This window comes from Carcharodon carcharias, chromosome 18, assembly GCF_017639515.1.
Source record: "Carcharodon carcharias isolate sCarCar2 chromosome 18, sCarCar2.pri, whole genome shotgun sequence".
In the NCBI taxonomy this organism is placed as follows: domain Eukaryota; kingdom Metazoa; phylum Chordata; class Chondrichthyes; order Lamniformes; family Lamnidae; genus Carcharodon; species Carcharodon carcharias.
Window position 1 is genome coordinate 69,654,260 of NC_054484.1, and position 15,744 is coordinate 69,670,003.

Sequence of the window (15,744 nt, forward strand, 5' to 3'; positions counted from 1 at the left end):
CCTTAGGGGTCAGACCAACTTCCCCTTTCTACTTTACTAAGGAAATTTCCTCAGGGACTCTCCTAATTGGCCGCTGCAACTTCAGCATAGACCATTGTAAGCCCCATTTTCTGTGGTTTCTGCACTTGATCTGGGTCATACTCTCAGTTCATTTTTTTCTGCAGGAAGCAGATTTGAGGCAAGTAACAGCAAGAAAATAAGATGGTAACAGAAAAGAGAAGTAACAGGGAGGTCATAAAGAGCAACAAAAGGGTAGGTTTAGTGAGAGCTTAGTACATGAAGGCTATATCTCAAAGAATAAGGTCATACCTGGGCTAATTAAACTAATAAGATTCCTCGTATACTCAACTTCCAATTACAACATAAGTAAGTAGTACAAACATTGGTAGTTGAATTTTGAGGCCCAATCCCTTCAGGCCAGCTACAAGCAAAACAACACAAGGGTGGTTATCATTTTATTTTGCCAAGATAATAACACTTAGAAAAAGCATGCTTAAAAACCCAGATAACTGCTTTGAAGCACCTTCACGATGAACCTTCTATGTGCTGACACAAGAAATAGCTATTGCAAAAGCACAATGATCCCTATCCTTTCTTGTTACCTCACACCTCAGTGGAATGAAATAGTAATAGTGCCACCAGTGTTAAACTGTTTTTATTTAATGCTATAAATCTTCAAAAAAGAAGTCTTTCTGGATAGTAACAGTGATATGCACTATTGGAGTACTAGCTCCTCTAAGACAATACTTTCAACAGCCATGTGGTCAGCCACAAGCACTGAAGATTGTTGTATCAGATACGTTCATTAATTTGAGTCACCACTATGTGTGATCCCAATTGGATGGTTGACAATAAGGGCAAAGGTCCCAACATCCACATCTTCCTCAGCCAATTGGGTTAGTAGAGTGGGGGTTGGTGGTGGGTGTAGGGGGCAGAGGAGGGGGGATGCTGACAAATAAGACACTTGTCCTAGATGATTTTTCTGGTGAGATTATGACAAATTTCCTATTGCGCGTTGAAGTTGAACAAATGAGAAAGTGAAAAATTACAAGAATCAAAATAACCAAATGCATTAAAGTACATTTATTCATTCAAACCCTACATAAATATGGATGGTGGTGACAAAAATATTAATAGTAGTCTAGGAACCACATGCTACATGTACTGCTCTCTAAATTGCTGCTGAAATACACTTCCAACAGCTCATGTTTGGATTTATTTTGCTTAGAGGCTGGGAAAGTCCTAGCCTGTACAAGCAATTTTGGCACAAATGGAACAAAAACATATCACATACTAAAACATATGGTAAACTGTTTGCACTACAAGTGTAATTCTGTTCCATTTTCATATGCTTATTTTGCTTTAACACTATAACAGCAATTTCCAGTAGACACCAAATAGTGGGCGAGGAATTTTAGACAACCCCATTAGCGTTTGTCCACCAGTATGCCACAATGTAATTTCAGGGCTCAAGTAAACTAAACTATGTCAAACTAGTTCCGCAAATTACATGCTAGGTGATTATCATCATACATACTTGAACACGCAAAATGTAAATCTTTTGGATTTACACACATACAGATTGGAAAAAAAATTATGCTCGTCAAATTAGAATCTCGTCATTTCAGCATATTGCCCGAACTTTTTGCACAATTGTAATGCACCATTGAGGAGTATTCCTTAATATCAGATAACAAATGTATTGTATGCAGATAAGCTAAATGTATAGAAACAAATTTCTCTAGATTCTTATCTGAAACTGCCTCCACATTCACAAGCAGTTATTACTTCTTGAAAATAAATAGGATAAATTTTATAAATTGATTCATTCAGGCTTGAAGAGGAAATTAACTATGTAATCCTACACAATAAGCCAAGATGTCGAAATATGAAGTTTGGTTAATATTCCTCAATTCATGCAAAATCTAATCTGTGTATGTGTATGAGATAGATTATAGCAATTGCTGTAGAATTCTGTGCTCATAACAAGAATTACACCTTCTTTGATAACAACGACTTGCCATAGATGAATCCCCGCCTTACATGGCCTGGATTTTTCAGTCAGCAGCAAAGTTATGGCGCTCATCGCTGACCTTGAAGAAAACTTCCCACAAATATCTAGCAAATTTTGTGGCACAGATTTCACTTTTCCCAACATTCATTTCATCTTGCATCAGCTATGAGGACCTCTGGCATCCAACAACAATGATTTCATCAAGCAGGCTAAGCAACCAATCACTGAAGAATTTTCAGGCAGCAAGCCAAGAGATAATAAGGTTTTATCAGTCACTTTTTATAATTTTACAGACAGCAGAAGGATTGGGACATACATATGGGATTAAGATAGAAGCTGAAATATCAAATATAAAAGAAAAATAATTAAAATCTATGGAATTTTTAGCATGAAATGCAGAAATTTGACATTCCACAAATAGGACATTATACAATTAGGATTAGTTTTTCAGGGCCAGAGAGGCTGCTCAGTCATAATTATGAAATGGGATGCTGTCAAAAACCAGGTTACACCTCATTTAACCAAGGTGCAACATTTTCAAGTGTTTTTACAGTAAGAATAGTGGTGTAAAAAGTGGAAGTTCACATCAAATCAGTGATTTCTAATTGATTTATTTCTGTGAGGACTTCAGCAGCACACCCTGCAGAGAAATATGGAATCACTGACAGAAACATCTGGATATCTGTGTTTAATTGTGCATGTACAGACACCAGAAGGTGCTGTCAGGTTCACAGAGTGATTATGGCGTACACAAACAGATTCACCATCATTGCAACAGCAAAATCTGGGCCAAAAAGTAGTCTTACTTAGTATAATGCAAAAACGTAACTTGTCTTACCCATCTTCATTAATTCCACACATGCGGACCCTATCAGTACTCATCCAGCTGTGAAGGTTGCCATACAGGGGGGTTGCAGACAGCATGACGTCTTTTTGATTGATGCTTCCCTTCTCCACAATTTTATTCTTTAATAAAAAAGAACTTTATTAATATATTAATCTATATCAAATACCCTTATTACATGACTAATAGATGTATGATCTTAATTGTGATAAATCTATATACGTTTAGACAGGCATTGCATTATTTTAAGTGATGACATGTTACATTTGTATTTCATTTACATTTCCAATTTCATACTGGAAAAGTTAAAGTTATAAGATATTAGTCAGTCAGGGTTAAACATTTTAGTATGTAATGGTCAAGGATAACTCATATCAGCAGACAGTTTGGAATTGAATGTATTCCATCCTTGTATCTTTAAAATATAAGAAAGAATAGATAATGTAGGTTTTGTACATTTAGAGTTACCAAAATGAAGCTGCTATACTGATGATCACAGTCCTCAGACCATATCATTAATATTACTGATTACAAACAGCAAGATTTTAACTTACGTATAGCAAGTGATCATTAGTGATCCTTTGATCTACAAAAATCGGTGTCGCAGTTTATAACCAATACCACATTAAATGATTTTAAGTAGGATAAGACATTTATTCCAAAGTGGATGAGATGGCTTTCCCACAAGTCATTGTCAGTTGCAAATTCATTCAAAACAATTGTGTACTTATGTTCAGTGCTACATGTGTGGTCAATAACTGTCATATTTCCTCTCTGCAAAAGCAAAAGGAAGAAGCCTCTTGAACCAAAATTCCACAACAAGGGTACATGCTCATTTCAGATGTTTAACATATTTATTCTAATTTTATATTGTTAAATAACACTTAACATTTATTGAGTATAATGCTAATTTGGTGTGAAATTAGTATTTTGTTCACTGAAAACTTTATCAGGCATGATTTATGCAATATCCTTCATACATTTCAGCAACAGTTCTCTGCAATGTCTTGTGCAATTTCCATCATAGATCTGCCAGATTTTTGTTCAGTTTATACCAAGAACCAACATTTGCCCACAGCCACCAGCATCACTTCAGAGCAATGAGAATGGGAAATCTGGTTGATTTTTATATTCCTTAATCTAAGGGCCCAGCATCAATTCCATTGTCACTTAGCCGAGCACTGTAAACTCAGCAAAAGCCTAGGATCCAAGTTGGTGCCTTCCTGTACCCCCAAGAATGCTCAATACAGTTTCCCAAACAGGATTTTATTTTTAATTCTCTTCTTCTGAGGTGGTGAATTTAAAGGTACATGCCCCACTTTCTTGGGTGTAATCAAGCAACTCAGCACTATCAGGGATCAAACCTGGGATCTTCCTGTGAATATAGTTCAGTTCTATAAAATATATAGTGCTTTTACAATGGTGGCCTCTGTAGGAGCCTTTTTCTCAAATATGAATTGCAAAAAACTATAATCTAACATGAACATTCTTATACTTTGTAATTTCAGCTGACTTTTTAAATACTTTAAGAAAATTGAGTAACAGTATGATTATGTTGCATCTTCCTTGGACCTTTGTGCATTATACTACTGATGATAGCTTTCCTCTCTTCCATTTGGGCTTGAAAAGTCTTTCAAACCACTACCCATGATAATGTCACCAGTAAGGCAAATGATAAGACCTATTTCAAGACAAATTTTTACATTTACCACAAAACGCTTACTAAGGACAATAGAAATCTCCAATACAAATGGCAATTTCCGATCAGTTCAAGCAATAAGAAAATCATTTACTGCCACAAATCTCTTGAACTAGTTATCCAGTATTTCCTACTTAAAGGCCCACCGTGCACATCACAATTTTTTTACATATATTTACAGAACACTCAATCAGCATTTTAAAGTTTGATTAAAATGTATCACATTGGCAGTTACTCATAACATCACTAAGATAGAAGTGACATGATTACTTTCCCTCACCTGAAATGGTTTAGCAAACACTTCTTGTGCAAAAAAGACCCCATTAAAAATTTTAGTGAGTTTATAGAAAGGAAGTGAAGAAAATAAAAAACGATGCTGAAAATCTAAAATATAAACAGAAAGTGCTGGAAATATTCAGCAGATCTAGCAGCATCAGTGGAGAAATAAATGGAGTTAACATTTTCTTCTGAACTGAAAATACAAAAATGTCAGTTACTCTTAATTCTTTGTAACACCATAAAAATGTCAAAAATAATTAATGATGACATACTGTTTAACATAATTTCTATTGTATCTTATGTTTCACAGGTATATTTCAAACAAATTCCCAAGCAACAAATTAGCTTAAATGAAGTCACTGTTTTTATGTAGGCCAATGACATTTTGTACTTGGCAAGATCCTACAAAAAACAATGCCACAAATTAATCTATTTTTTGGTGTCAGGAAGGAGTGATAGGAAGGACATCAGGAAAAAAGCCTGTTTCTCTTCCGATAGTGCTATGGAATCTTTAGCATCCATCTTAAGCATTAACACTAAACACTACTACCCAAATACTGTAGTGTCAGCCTAGATTTTGTGTCAAGTCCTGGAGTAGGGCTTGATCTCATTATCATCTATCTATTGGAGAGAGGATAATATCAAATGGATGTTTCCAAAAATAATTAACTTTGAGGATTCATAATTGTGGTCGACTAATAGTTGAACGAATTTATCAAGTGGAATGTTGAGCTATATGAACAATGGTGTCATTGGGAATAAAAATTTGGGTGTGTCCCAATTTATGGTAGGTGGGTTGTGCTCTGTCAGAGTCCTCCAATTTATCATTGTTCTAAAAACTAAAAACTCCTGTTGCTCACAAGGTTGGGTGGGAATAAGTTAACTGGTGGCCACTCTGAGCTGCCAGACATTTATTGTTTCCACACTAGCTCATTTTACTGTGTTATTGTGGTGAGCTGCCTCATTCTACATTGTAGCACTGCCCTACTCAATGCACTAAAATTGTTAATGGTACCCCCATATGGATGGATGGATGGGTGGTTGACTGGCAGGCAATTTTTACTATTGCTGACAGTTCTTCTATCACAGTAGCCCCATGACCCCTCTCACCAAGGCTTTAAATCATAAGAACAAAGCAACTGGTCATAAACATTGGCTGCATTTATTTCTATGACTCCAACAATACAGCTTTGCTCCTCCTGCGCCTATGTGCAATTGATGAAAAACAACCTTCTAATCAATTTGTTTAAAATTAGTGTTTACCAAGGTTCAGATTTGAGTAGGTCTAGATAACTAGTTGATGGGCTGTGGTGGGCCACTCTGGTTAGGTCTCTGCCATGTAGACCAGTAATGTTCCCAGGAAGGAACATCAGCATTTCTAATTGTGAGCCAGCAGCTCCTGCTGAAATGCACACTAGGGACATTGGGTAAGGAAAAATTGGTTTTGGTTGTGATGTTCCTGTGTGGGATACGCTCACCATTAAGGTGAACAAATGAATAATGGTAGCTTGTGCAAGGTGCCAGAGGTGACCACTGTTTGACACTATATTCCAGAGAAGAAACTCTGGAGAGGAGAACAGGAAAGATATTTCAATCCAGCTTTTAAAAAATTCTCAATGATAGGACAGTAAATATGGAAAAAGCTGCCTCCATAGACACTAAGACCTAAGTGGTTTTCACCAGCACTGGCATCCTGTTGACAACATAAGCATTGGCAGAAAGGCTGCCAACTTTTATTGTGGCCTAACTTGTAGCCAGCCTGTGCAGAGCAGGCCAGCAGTCCAACTTCTTTCCCTGGCCATTCTGGGCCATCTTCAGCCATTAGGAAATAACGGTCAGCAGAAATAAAATTGCAACTTGCAGCTTAAAAGCCATTTTTATGATGTTATTCTAGTACTCTGAAATCCACCCATGGCATAAATAGAGGCTAGTTCCACAGCATCGAGAGCCCATGGCAGTATTATAGAACTACTTCAAGAAGTGCTGTAGGAACTGACAGGGAGGAGTCACTGAACTTGACAGTGTGAGGGAACTGAATTAACATTGATTTACAGTTATTAACCCAGTCTGCTTCAAAGACCTTGGCATTTTAACTGTGCATGTTAATTAAGCTCCTTCACACTGTCGGGCTAAGTATCTTCCCCTAGCCAGTCCCTCCAGTGATCTCATCAGCACTCAATGTTTCAGTAAAAATTAAACTCAACAAATAGAAACAAATACAAGGATGCTGAAATAAAATTCTCTACAACAAGCGCATCCTCCTTAAAATGAATTTTTGCACAAAAACTAAGTAGGTGTTTAAAGAACAAGGAGCACTTGCACTAAATTCTAAGTAAACCACTCAGACTTAAAACTCTTCCCTTTTCATATGAAAATGGTCACTGCTGGTCGCATGTGGAACAAATCACAAATAAATTTAAATCCAGGAAACAAAAACATATTATCGCAGCAGTACAGCATTTATTTGGAAACAGAATGCCTGTGAACTGACACATAAGTGACAGCTTACAACAGAAATCTTTGCATTTTCCTTCACAAAGTAAAATCCTGTTTAAGAAGGATTGTACACATAATGCCACATTTTACAAAGCAAATATCTGCAGTACTATGAAAACTGCACAGCAAATGTAAAGCTTTCAAAAATACTAAGTGTGAATTTTTTGCTGCCCATTTTTATGCCAAGGTGGACTCCAGGAAATTAACTGGTTTTGTTATTTACACAATTAAATGCGTACAGAAAAACTTTGCTCCTTTCACTAAATAGGAAGAACCACACTTTATATGGTTCAACAACTCTGAAATACATACTGGAGTCTACATTTAACATTTTATGGACCAAAACAGGCACATCAATCATCATTTTAGCAATACATGAGGCCACACCTCTTCAGCATGGGATTTCGGACTACTGTTAAGTTGGCCAGGTCCTTTTGTTTTAAAACGGCAGCCATGAGTGCTTGGCTCATTCAATGATAAAATGAGGCTTCATTGCTCATTTCAAACGTGGACCTTTACTAGCTCTAACTGGCATTTCCAGGTCCCGAGCAGCCTAAGTAGCAGTCCTTAAAAGGAGTCACTGGAGGTCACTCAAAAAGACCCAAAAATTTGTCCAATCATATACAGCAGTAGTGTTCCGCTTGGCTCCACAAACACAAATCAACCTACTCCACCATCTCCATCCTAGACTTTTCTCTGGGCCTCAATATTGCCTGAAATTTCTAAGGCTCAACAGCTGAGATTTAATTTTTATTTGTTCATGGGATATGGGCATCGCAGCATTTATTGCCCATCCCCAACTGCCCTTGGAGTGGTGGTGGTGAGCTGCTTTCTTGAAACACCGCAATTCTTGTGGCATAGGTACTCAGACAGTGCTACTAAATAGGTACTTCAAGGATTTTGAGCAAACAATGGTGAAGGAACAGTGATATAGTTCCAAGTCAGGACGGTGTGTGACTTTGAAAGATCTTAGAAGTGGTGGTGTTCTCATGCATCTGCTGGCCTTGTTCTTCTTCGTGGTAGAGGTTGTGGGTTTGGAAGCTGCTGTCAAAGGAATCTTGCTTAGTTGCTGCTGTGTATCTTGTAGATGGCACGTACTGCTGCTACTGCGCTCTGGTGGTGGATGGGGTGTAAATCAAACCAGCTACTTTGTCCTGGATGGCGTCGTGCTTCCTGAACATCTTTGAAGCTGGTCTCATCCAGGCAAGTGAGGAGTGCCAGGCCCTCTCCCTTCTGACAGTGTATCTGGTGGATCTGTCCTGCTGGTGAGACAGGAAATACCCAGATCTGAAATTCCTGGGACATTGACTGAAATGTAGGATTCTGAGAGTGTAACTTAAGTCAGGTTGTTTGCTTGACTAATCTATGGGACAGCTCTGCTGATTTTGGCACAGGTCCCCAGTGGTAGTGAGGACTTTGCAGGGTCAACTGGGCAGAGTGCACCTTAGTCTGGTGTCTAAGTCAATGCCGAGTGATCCATCAGGTTTTACTCTTATTAGAAATTTTTCTAGCATTTAGATACAATCGAGAGACTTGCGAGGCCATTTCGGAGAGCAATTAAGAAGCATTAAGGACAGTAAAGTGAATTAGATGGGTTTTAATGACAATCCTGTAATTTCATATTCATCATTACTGATGCTAGCTTTTTTTCCAGATTTATTTAACTCACTGAATTTAAGCTCCCCAGCTGCTATGTGAAACTTGAAATCATGTCTCTGGATCATTTTTCCAGGCCGCTAGGTTACTAGACCAGTAATATAAACACTATGCTACTGAACCCTCTTATACTTGATACAGTGAAAGCTATGGGTCAACAACATCCCGGCTGTGGTGCTGAAGACTTGTGCTCCAGAACTAACCGTGCCTCAAACCATGCTGTTCCAGTACAGCTACAACACTGGCATCTACCTGACAAAGTGGAGAATTGTCCAGGTTTATCCTGTTCACGAAATGCAGGACAAATTTAATCTAGTCCTTGACCGCCCTATTAATCTATTCCCAATCAGCAGCAAAGTAATCTAAAGGTACTATCGACAGTGCTGTGAAGAATACTTACTCAACAATACTCTGTTCACTGATTTTGTGCTCCACCACATCTACTCAGTTCCAGCCTTGGTACAAAAGTGGACAAAAGAATTCTTATCCATTCGGCGCCAGCAACTTGCCTCATTCATTCTGGTGAGGTCAGTGGGCAAATTTACTTTGGTCCTTGGGTTTTAATTTTCATTGCAACCATGCCTGCTTGGGGCACTAAAGAAAGTTAGCCCTCACGGAGTTTTATACATAAATCCACTTTGCCCTTAAAAAATGTTGCAACAGCAATCCTAATCAAATCCCATTTGAGTTTTAGGCTATGTGAAGAGTTTTATTCAGGTTTTAAAAAGTTGACAGATTGAAGCAAGGTTTGCAGCTGATTCTTGGTCAGGATAATTAAAGTATATTTGCACATACATATAACAGGAACTCTGCTATGCAGAAGGGATTTTAGAACAATATATGTGCCTCTTTTTAGATTCCCCTCAAGCAGATATTGTTAATTATACAGTGATTTAAAGAAGGACATTATCCGGTTTCAGTGCTGCATGATTAATATTGAGGACTGCTATTTGCAAGTAAAACAGCAGGCAGCAGCATCTTCCATCATAACTACGTAAATTGCAGCACTAGTCACTACAGTGAAGAAAATCTAATATTTAAGGCACTGTAGGCTCTGGGATTACAGCAATGCTAGGTTACTGGTACCTATCCAAACAAAAAATGGCCTTCCACATATGTGAAATATGTTAGACCAGTAGGCCATCAATGAGCTAGAGCAGTGCTGGTCACTACAACATCATTTTGTGTTGCTGCGCTGAGACGCTTCTACCTAGCAGCAGTATGCTTCAACACTCTGCTGAATTATTTTGCTTCATATTTTACTATGGTTTTTATGAAATATATTTCCTTTCTTTCACTTTAGTTATTAATATTTGTTATGAAATCCATTGATCTGTGTGCCACTGGGTGCTAAATTAGAAGTCTGTGGAGATTGTAACATTTAAGATACAGGATGTTCCCATGCTTGTTACATTGGTTCCTGCCTAGCAACAAGCAGGGGACCCTCTGGGAATGTTTTGCTAGGTCCCCAGAGTCAGTGAACAACTTTTCCTGAGGTAGTCAGTTTCAGGAGAATCAGCCAGATGTGTCACAGGCACAGGGTCAGAAACAGGTCCCAGTTAAGTTAAAGAAAGAGCTGTGGGGAGCAGACTTTAAGTAAAGAGAGCATTGGGGCAAAATTATTCCTTTGGAGCAGTGATGTTCTGCCTGGCACAGCCATAGATCTTAAAAGTGTGCTTGTAAACTAGTGTTTGAGTGTACTTGGAATCCAGAGAGAAGGAATCTCGGTAGGCAAGATTGAATCCCTGTGAGGTGGGCCATTGATAAAGCTGTCAGAGTGGGAGCTACTTTGAGAGAATTCCAAGGCAGGATCTTCAAAGGTGGAGATTGGAAACCCTAGTGAGAAAAATGAGGCTTTAATGAGATTGCTTGAGTTGGTGTTTATTGATGGCTTGGTGAGTTCTTGAGAAATCCATGGACTCCGTCTTGGTCGCATTTGTCATTTTATTCTGTAATGTGCTGTGTTTGACCACAGTTCATCTGTTAACTCATGTGTACCTCATACTTACTCTGAATGTTGGAGTATAAGATACATATTGTAAATTGTTATATCTTTCTGAACTTGTATAATAAAGTTTGTTTTTGGTTGTTCCAAACCTGTGGAATCTTATGGCTTTATCCCAAAAGCAGGTGTCTTGAATCTCAACCTTTATCTACTTTAAACAAAATGTTATTGCTTCTAACCAGATCTCCCACAGGGGTCTGGCCAAAGATCATAACATATTTTTAATGTATTTGCTAAACATATCCACATGACAGGTATTTACAATGTTGATATTCAGTTAGGATACCATAATATATATTGAAAATTTTAATTAAACATTTAAAGATCATTGAACCTTATATAGCAAATCCTTGATATAAAAGGGGCATTTAATAGAACCAACACACATCCCCAGAGAACAATGAAGAGATACTGAAAGGAAAAGTTCACCAGAGAGGTAATCATGTAAATTGTCATAATGGTTCGATCAAGAAAGACACTGGCAAAAGATTTGGAGCTGTGAATGCTTTCAGATAGAATTTAGTCCATGGAATGTGGCAGATTTATAGGACAGTAGTTTACAAAGTGGATTACAAACAGTTTACAAAATGGGTTAGAGGAAAAAGACTACACAAAATTTTCTATTTTTATGGCAAAGGGGTGGGGGGTTGTGATTTGAAGGATAAAACAGGGAGGAAACCCCCTGGGGACCCAGACCTTAGGAGGGGAACCTGACATCAAAAGGGACCAATAATTAAGGCCCCTCCCATCCAAAGTCTGAGCAGAATAACCTGCCAGGCATTCCCCATCCCTGAACCCTTTCTGCAAGAATCAAAATTGAGGCCCGGGTGCAAAGCTGCCCTTAAGTGGCCACTTAGGGGCCTCAAACGGGGTGAGGGCAGGCCACCCTAGGCCTCATTTCCATCGCCCCCACCCCCTTAATAATTGTAGACTGGTTAGGACAGGTGGGAGGGTGGCGGAAAGGCCTGTAAAATTCTGCCCATAAGATCGAGGCTCAGGTAAAGAACAGCCACAAAGTAAGGTTTTGGAAACTGTGATATATATCCCAACAAGTCACACCTGTAATAGGAGGAAGGGAAGAGGAGAAAAATCAGATGGAAATTTGGAGTGAAGGAGAGATAACTATTGTTAAAGTTAATTATGTACAAATACAGATTTTTGGTTTAATCACTAAAGTATTAGATGAACAGCAATTTATCTTCTTTCATATTACTTTCAACAGCAAACTAAAATACAAAATGAAGTGGTGTTAGTTCGTCCAATAGGGGAAATGCAACACTACAGGCAAAAGCATATATTACTGCCATTTTCCTGGCCATGATTAGGCCAACTAATCAGCTTGTTCGCATAATAAAATCCACTGTTTGCGGTTCTCCCAATATTTTGGAAGGCGAACCACCAGAATTGCGACTTACTAAGCTATGCAAGCTAGCACATGTTCTTATGGTTCATTCAGATGGAGTACCATGCAATGTTAAAAGGGAGGATTCCAATACACTGGAAACTAACATATGTGAATCTACTTCCATTTGGTATGCCTCTATGCAATATCAATGAACCATAAACTAGAGTGCTCTGTAGTTCAAATGTGTGCAGTAGCACCTTATATGCTTTCAGCTGAATAGTTCCATACAAAAAAAGAGGCTTTCTAGCTTTAGAATTAAACAATTTTAATTTTTTAAAGCGAGGTAACAATATAAATTGTATCACTTAATGATAGACAGAATGGTGTACTATGGTGTTAGGTGAGGTTATGGTGGACAAAACAAGCGGTGATGAAATGTACACACGCATTTCATTACAAATCTCAGTTTATAATGACTTGACTGAGCCATTTGGCCCAACTGGTTTTGTGTATACGCTCTGAATGAACTTCTCCTACTCTACCCTCTTCCCTCCCTGCCTCACATAGTGGTAATCCCTTCTCCCTCATGTATGCATCAAGCCTTTCCATTAATACATCAAAGTTATCTGCTTCAATTATTTTACATGGCAGAGAGGTCCACATTCTTATCACTTTCTATGTAACAAAACTCCTCCCAAGTTCTTTCGTTATTTTTATTTGTTCTTTTATTCTCTGGCAAGGTCAGCATTCATTGCTCATCTCTATATTGCTTTCGAGAAGGTGACCTCTTATTAGTTATATGTATGCCACTTGTTCTGGACTCTATCGCAAGTTTCTTCATAAAACATTTTCTCAATATTCACCTTTTCAAATTCCTTCATAATTTTTAAGACCTCAATGAGTTTGTCTATAACTTTTTAAATCTTTACCATGTTCAATATTTCCTGATAAATATTTCCACCCAATTTTCCTAACATCTTTGAAATTTTTTTTGCATTTTCTCCAAACTTCTTTAGCTAGCCAAAGCTTCACATAATACTCCCAAACATAACCAACATTCTATAAAATATCATCATTACCTCCTTGCTTTTGTACTCTATTCCTCTAGAAATTAATCCCAGTATTTTTACTGAACTTTTTTGAGCCTTGTGAGCCTTTGTTGCTACTTTTAGCAATTTATTCTGAAAGCTCTTTGCTGCCTAACCCCATCTAGTTTTTTACCTTCCATGAAATAAATGGCTTTTGTATTCCTTCTAGAAAAATAAACCACCTTACATCTTACTCTATTGAATTTAATTTGCCATTTATCCACCCACTCTGCAGGCCTACTTATACCTTTGTGTTTTGGTGAAATCTTCCACGTTATTAGCCAAGTCTGCAATTTAGTAGCACCTACAAATTTCAATGCCTCCAATTCCTCAGTCCTTATTATTAAAATATATGATAAGCAACAGCATGGAACTATGTAGGTCATCATTTCCCACTTTGAGCAACATTCCGTAGGTCCTATACTCTGTTTTCTTGATCTTTCATCTCATTCTGCTTTTTGGTACCTGGTAAGATTGGTTAACATTCCTTTTAGAAATGCATGTGTTTTTACTATATTCTTCACCTCTAGGGGAGTTTTTCTTATCTCACCTTTTAGCAAATATTCTAGTATCTTTCCTATTCCCAACATTAAGACACCTGACCTCTAGTAACCTGGATAAATTCTAACTCCAGAAGTTAGAAATTGCATTTGCTGTCTACCAGTCCTTAGACACTATTTTTTCCTTGACTATTTATATATAGGCACCAGCGCTTCAGGTGTCTTCTCCCTTTGAGTATTCTTGTGTCTAATCCATCCAGACTCAGGATTTGTCCTCCTTCAGTTTGATTACTTTCTCCATCCTTTCCACCTTAACTATTGTAATGTCCCTCTTGACAACCTCAGCCAAGCTCATTTCTTCTTTCTCTCAGTTTTTCCACTGAAAGGGCTAATAAACTATTCATTCAGAGTCACCTCCCATGAGATTACCATGCTCATCCCTTTGTGGCCATATCCCCACCTTAATTCTCCAACTGTTACTTGGGCTTCTATAAAATACTCTAAATTTTTTTTGTATTCTTTGATATTGTCATTTCATATTCCAGGTTGATACGAAACTTGGCAAAGTAGTAGGTTGTGATGAGGATAGTTATAGGCTTCAGGATGGCAAACAAGATGGTACATTAGGCAGAAGCACGGCAAATGAAGTTTGATGCAAAGAAGTGTGAAGCGATATACTTTGGGAGAACTAATGTAGAAAGAATTATACCACAAATGGCACCATTTTGAAAAGATTAGAGTAGAATGGCCTTAGTGTCCATATAAGACCATAGGACATAGGAGAAGTAGGCCATTCGGCCCATTGAGTCTGCTCCGCCATTCAATGAGATCATGACTGATCTGATAATCCTCAATTCCATTTTCCTGCCTTTTCCCCATAACCCTTGATTCCCTTACTGATTAAAATTCTATCTCAGTCTTGAATATACTTAATGACAGCCCTCTGCGATAAAGAATTCCACAGATTGACTACCCTCTGAGAGAAGAAATTCCTCCTCATCTCCGTCTTAAATGGGAAACCCCTTACTCTGAGATTATGCCCTTTGGTCCTAGACTCTCCTTGAAAGGAAACAACCTTTCAGTATCTACCCTGTCAAGCCCCCTGAGAATCTTGTATGTTTCAATAAGGTCGCCTCTCAGTCTTCTAAACCCCAATGAATACAAGCCCAACCTACTCAACCTCTCCTCGTAAGAAATTCCCTCCATACCCAGGATCAACCTAGTGAACCTTCCCTGGACTGCTTCCAAAGCCAGTATATCTTTCCTTAAACAAGGAGACCAAAACTATTCACAGTATTCTAGGTGTGGTCTAACTAGTGCCTTGTATAGTTTTAGCAAGGCTTCCCTATTTTCTACTCAGTTCTTTTTGAAATAAAGGCCAACAATCCATTTGCCTTCCCTATTACCTGCTGAACTTGTATGCTAGCTTGTGATTCATATACTAAAATCCTTAAAAGGTGACATGGTAAATTGATATGATTATTAGAAAGACATGAGTTACTGGGTTTATAAATAGATGACTAAATATAAAAGTAAAGAAATCATGCCTGAACTTCATAAATTTCTAGTTATGCCTCAGCTGGAATATTGTGGATAATTCTGGTCATCCATTTCAGGAAAGATGTAAAAGCCAAATATTCTGAAGGAGGTTTACCAGGATTGTAACCAGAGATGAGGGGCTTCAGTTATGAGGAAAGGTTGGAAAAAGTTAGGGCTGTTCTCCTTGGAGCAGAGAAGTTTAAGAAGCAAACTAATAGAGCTTTTCAAAATGATGAGAGATTCTGATAGGGTAGATAGAAGAAAACCATTAATTCGTTC

General features: G+C 38.0%; 1 protein-coding gene across 10 annotated transcripts in view; it reads right to left on the reverse strand.

Moving 5' to 3' along the window:
* Positions 1 to 15,744, reverse strand: part of bcor (BCL6 corepressor) — a 189,838-nt gene that overhangs the window by 52,520 nt on the left and 121,574 nt on the right. For 9 of the 10 annotated variants that reach the window (XM_041211000.1, XM_041211005.1, XM_041210997.1 and 6 more), the window contains exon 2: positions 2,853 to 2,980. In XM_041211000.1, coding sequence (XP_041066934.1) covers positions 2,853 to 2,938 — 86 coding nt within the window. In that variant the 5' untranslated portion in view covers positions 2,939 to 2,980. Of the gene's footprint in view, positions 1 to 2,843; positions 2,981 to 15,744 lie in introns of those variants that run through there. The other variant, XM_041211003.1, reaches the window with a different exon arrangement.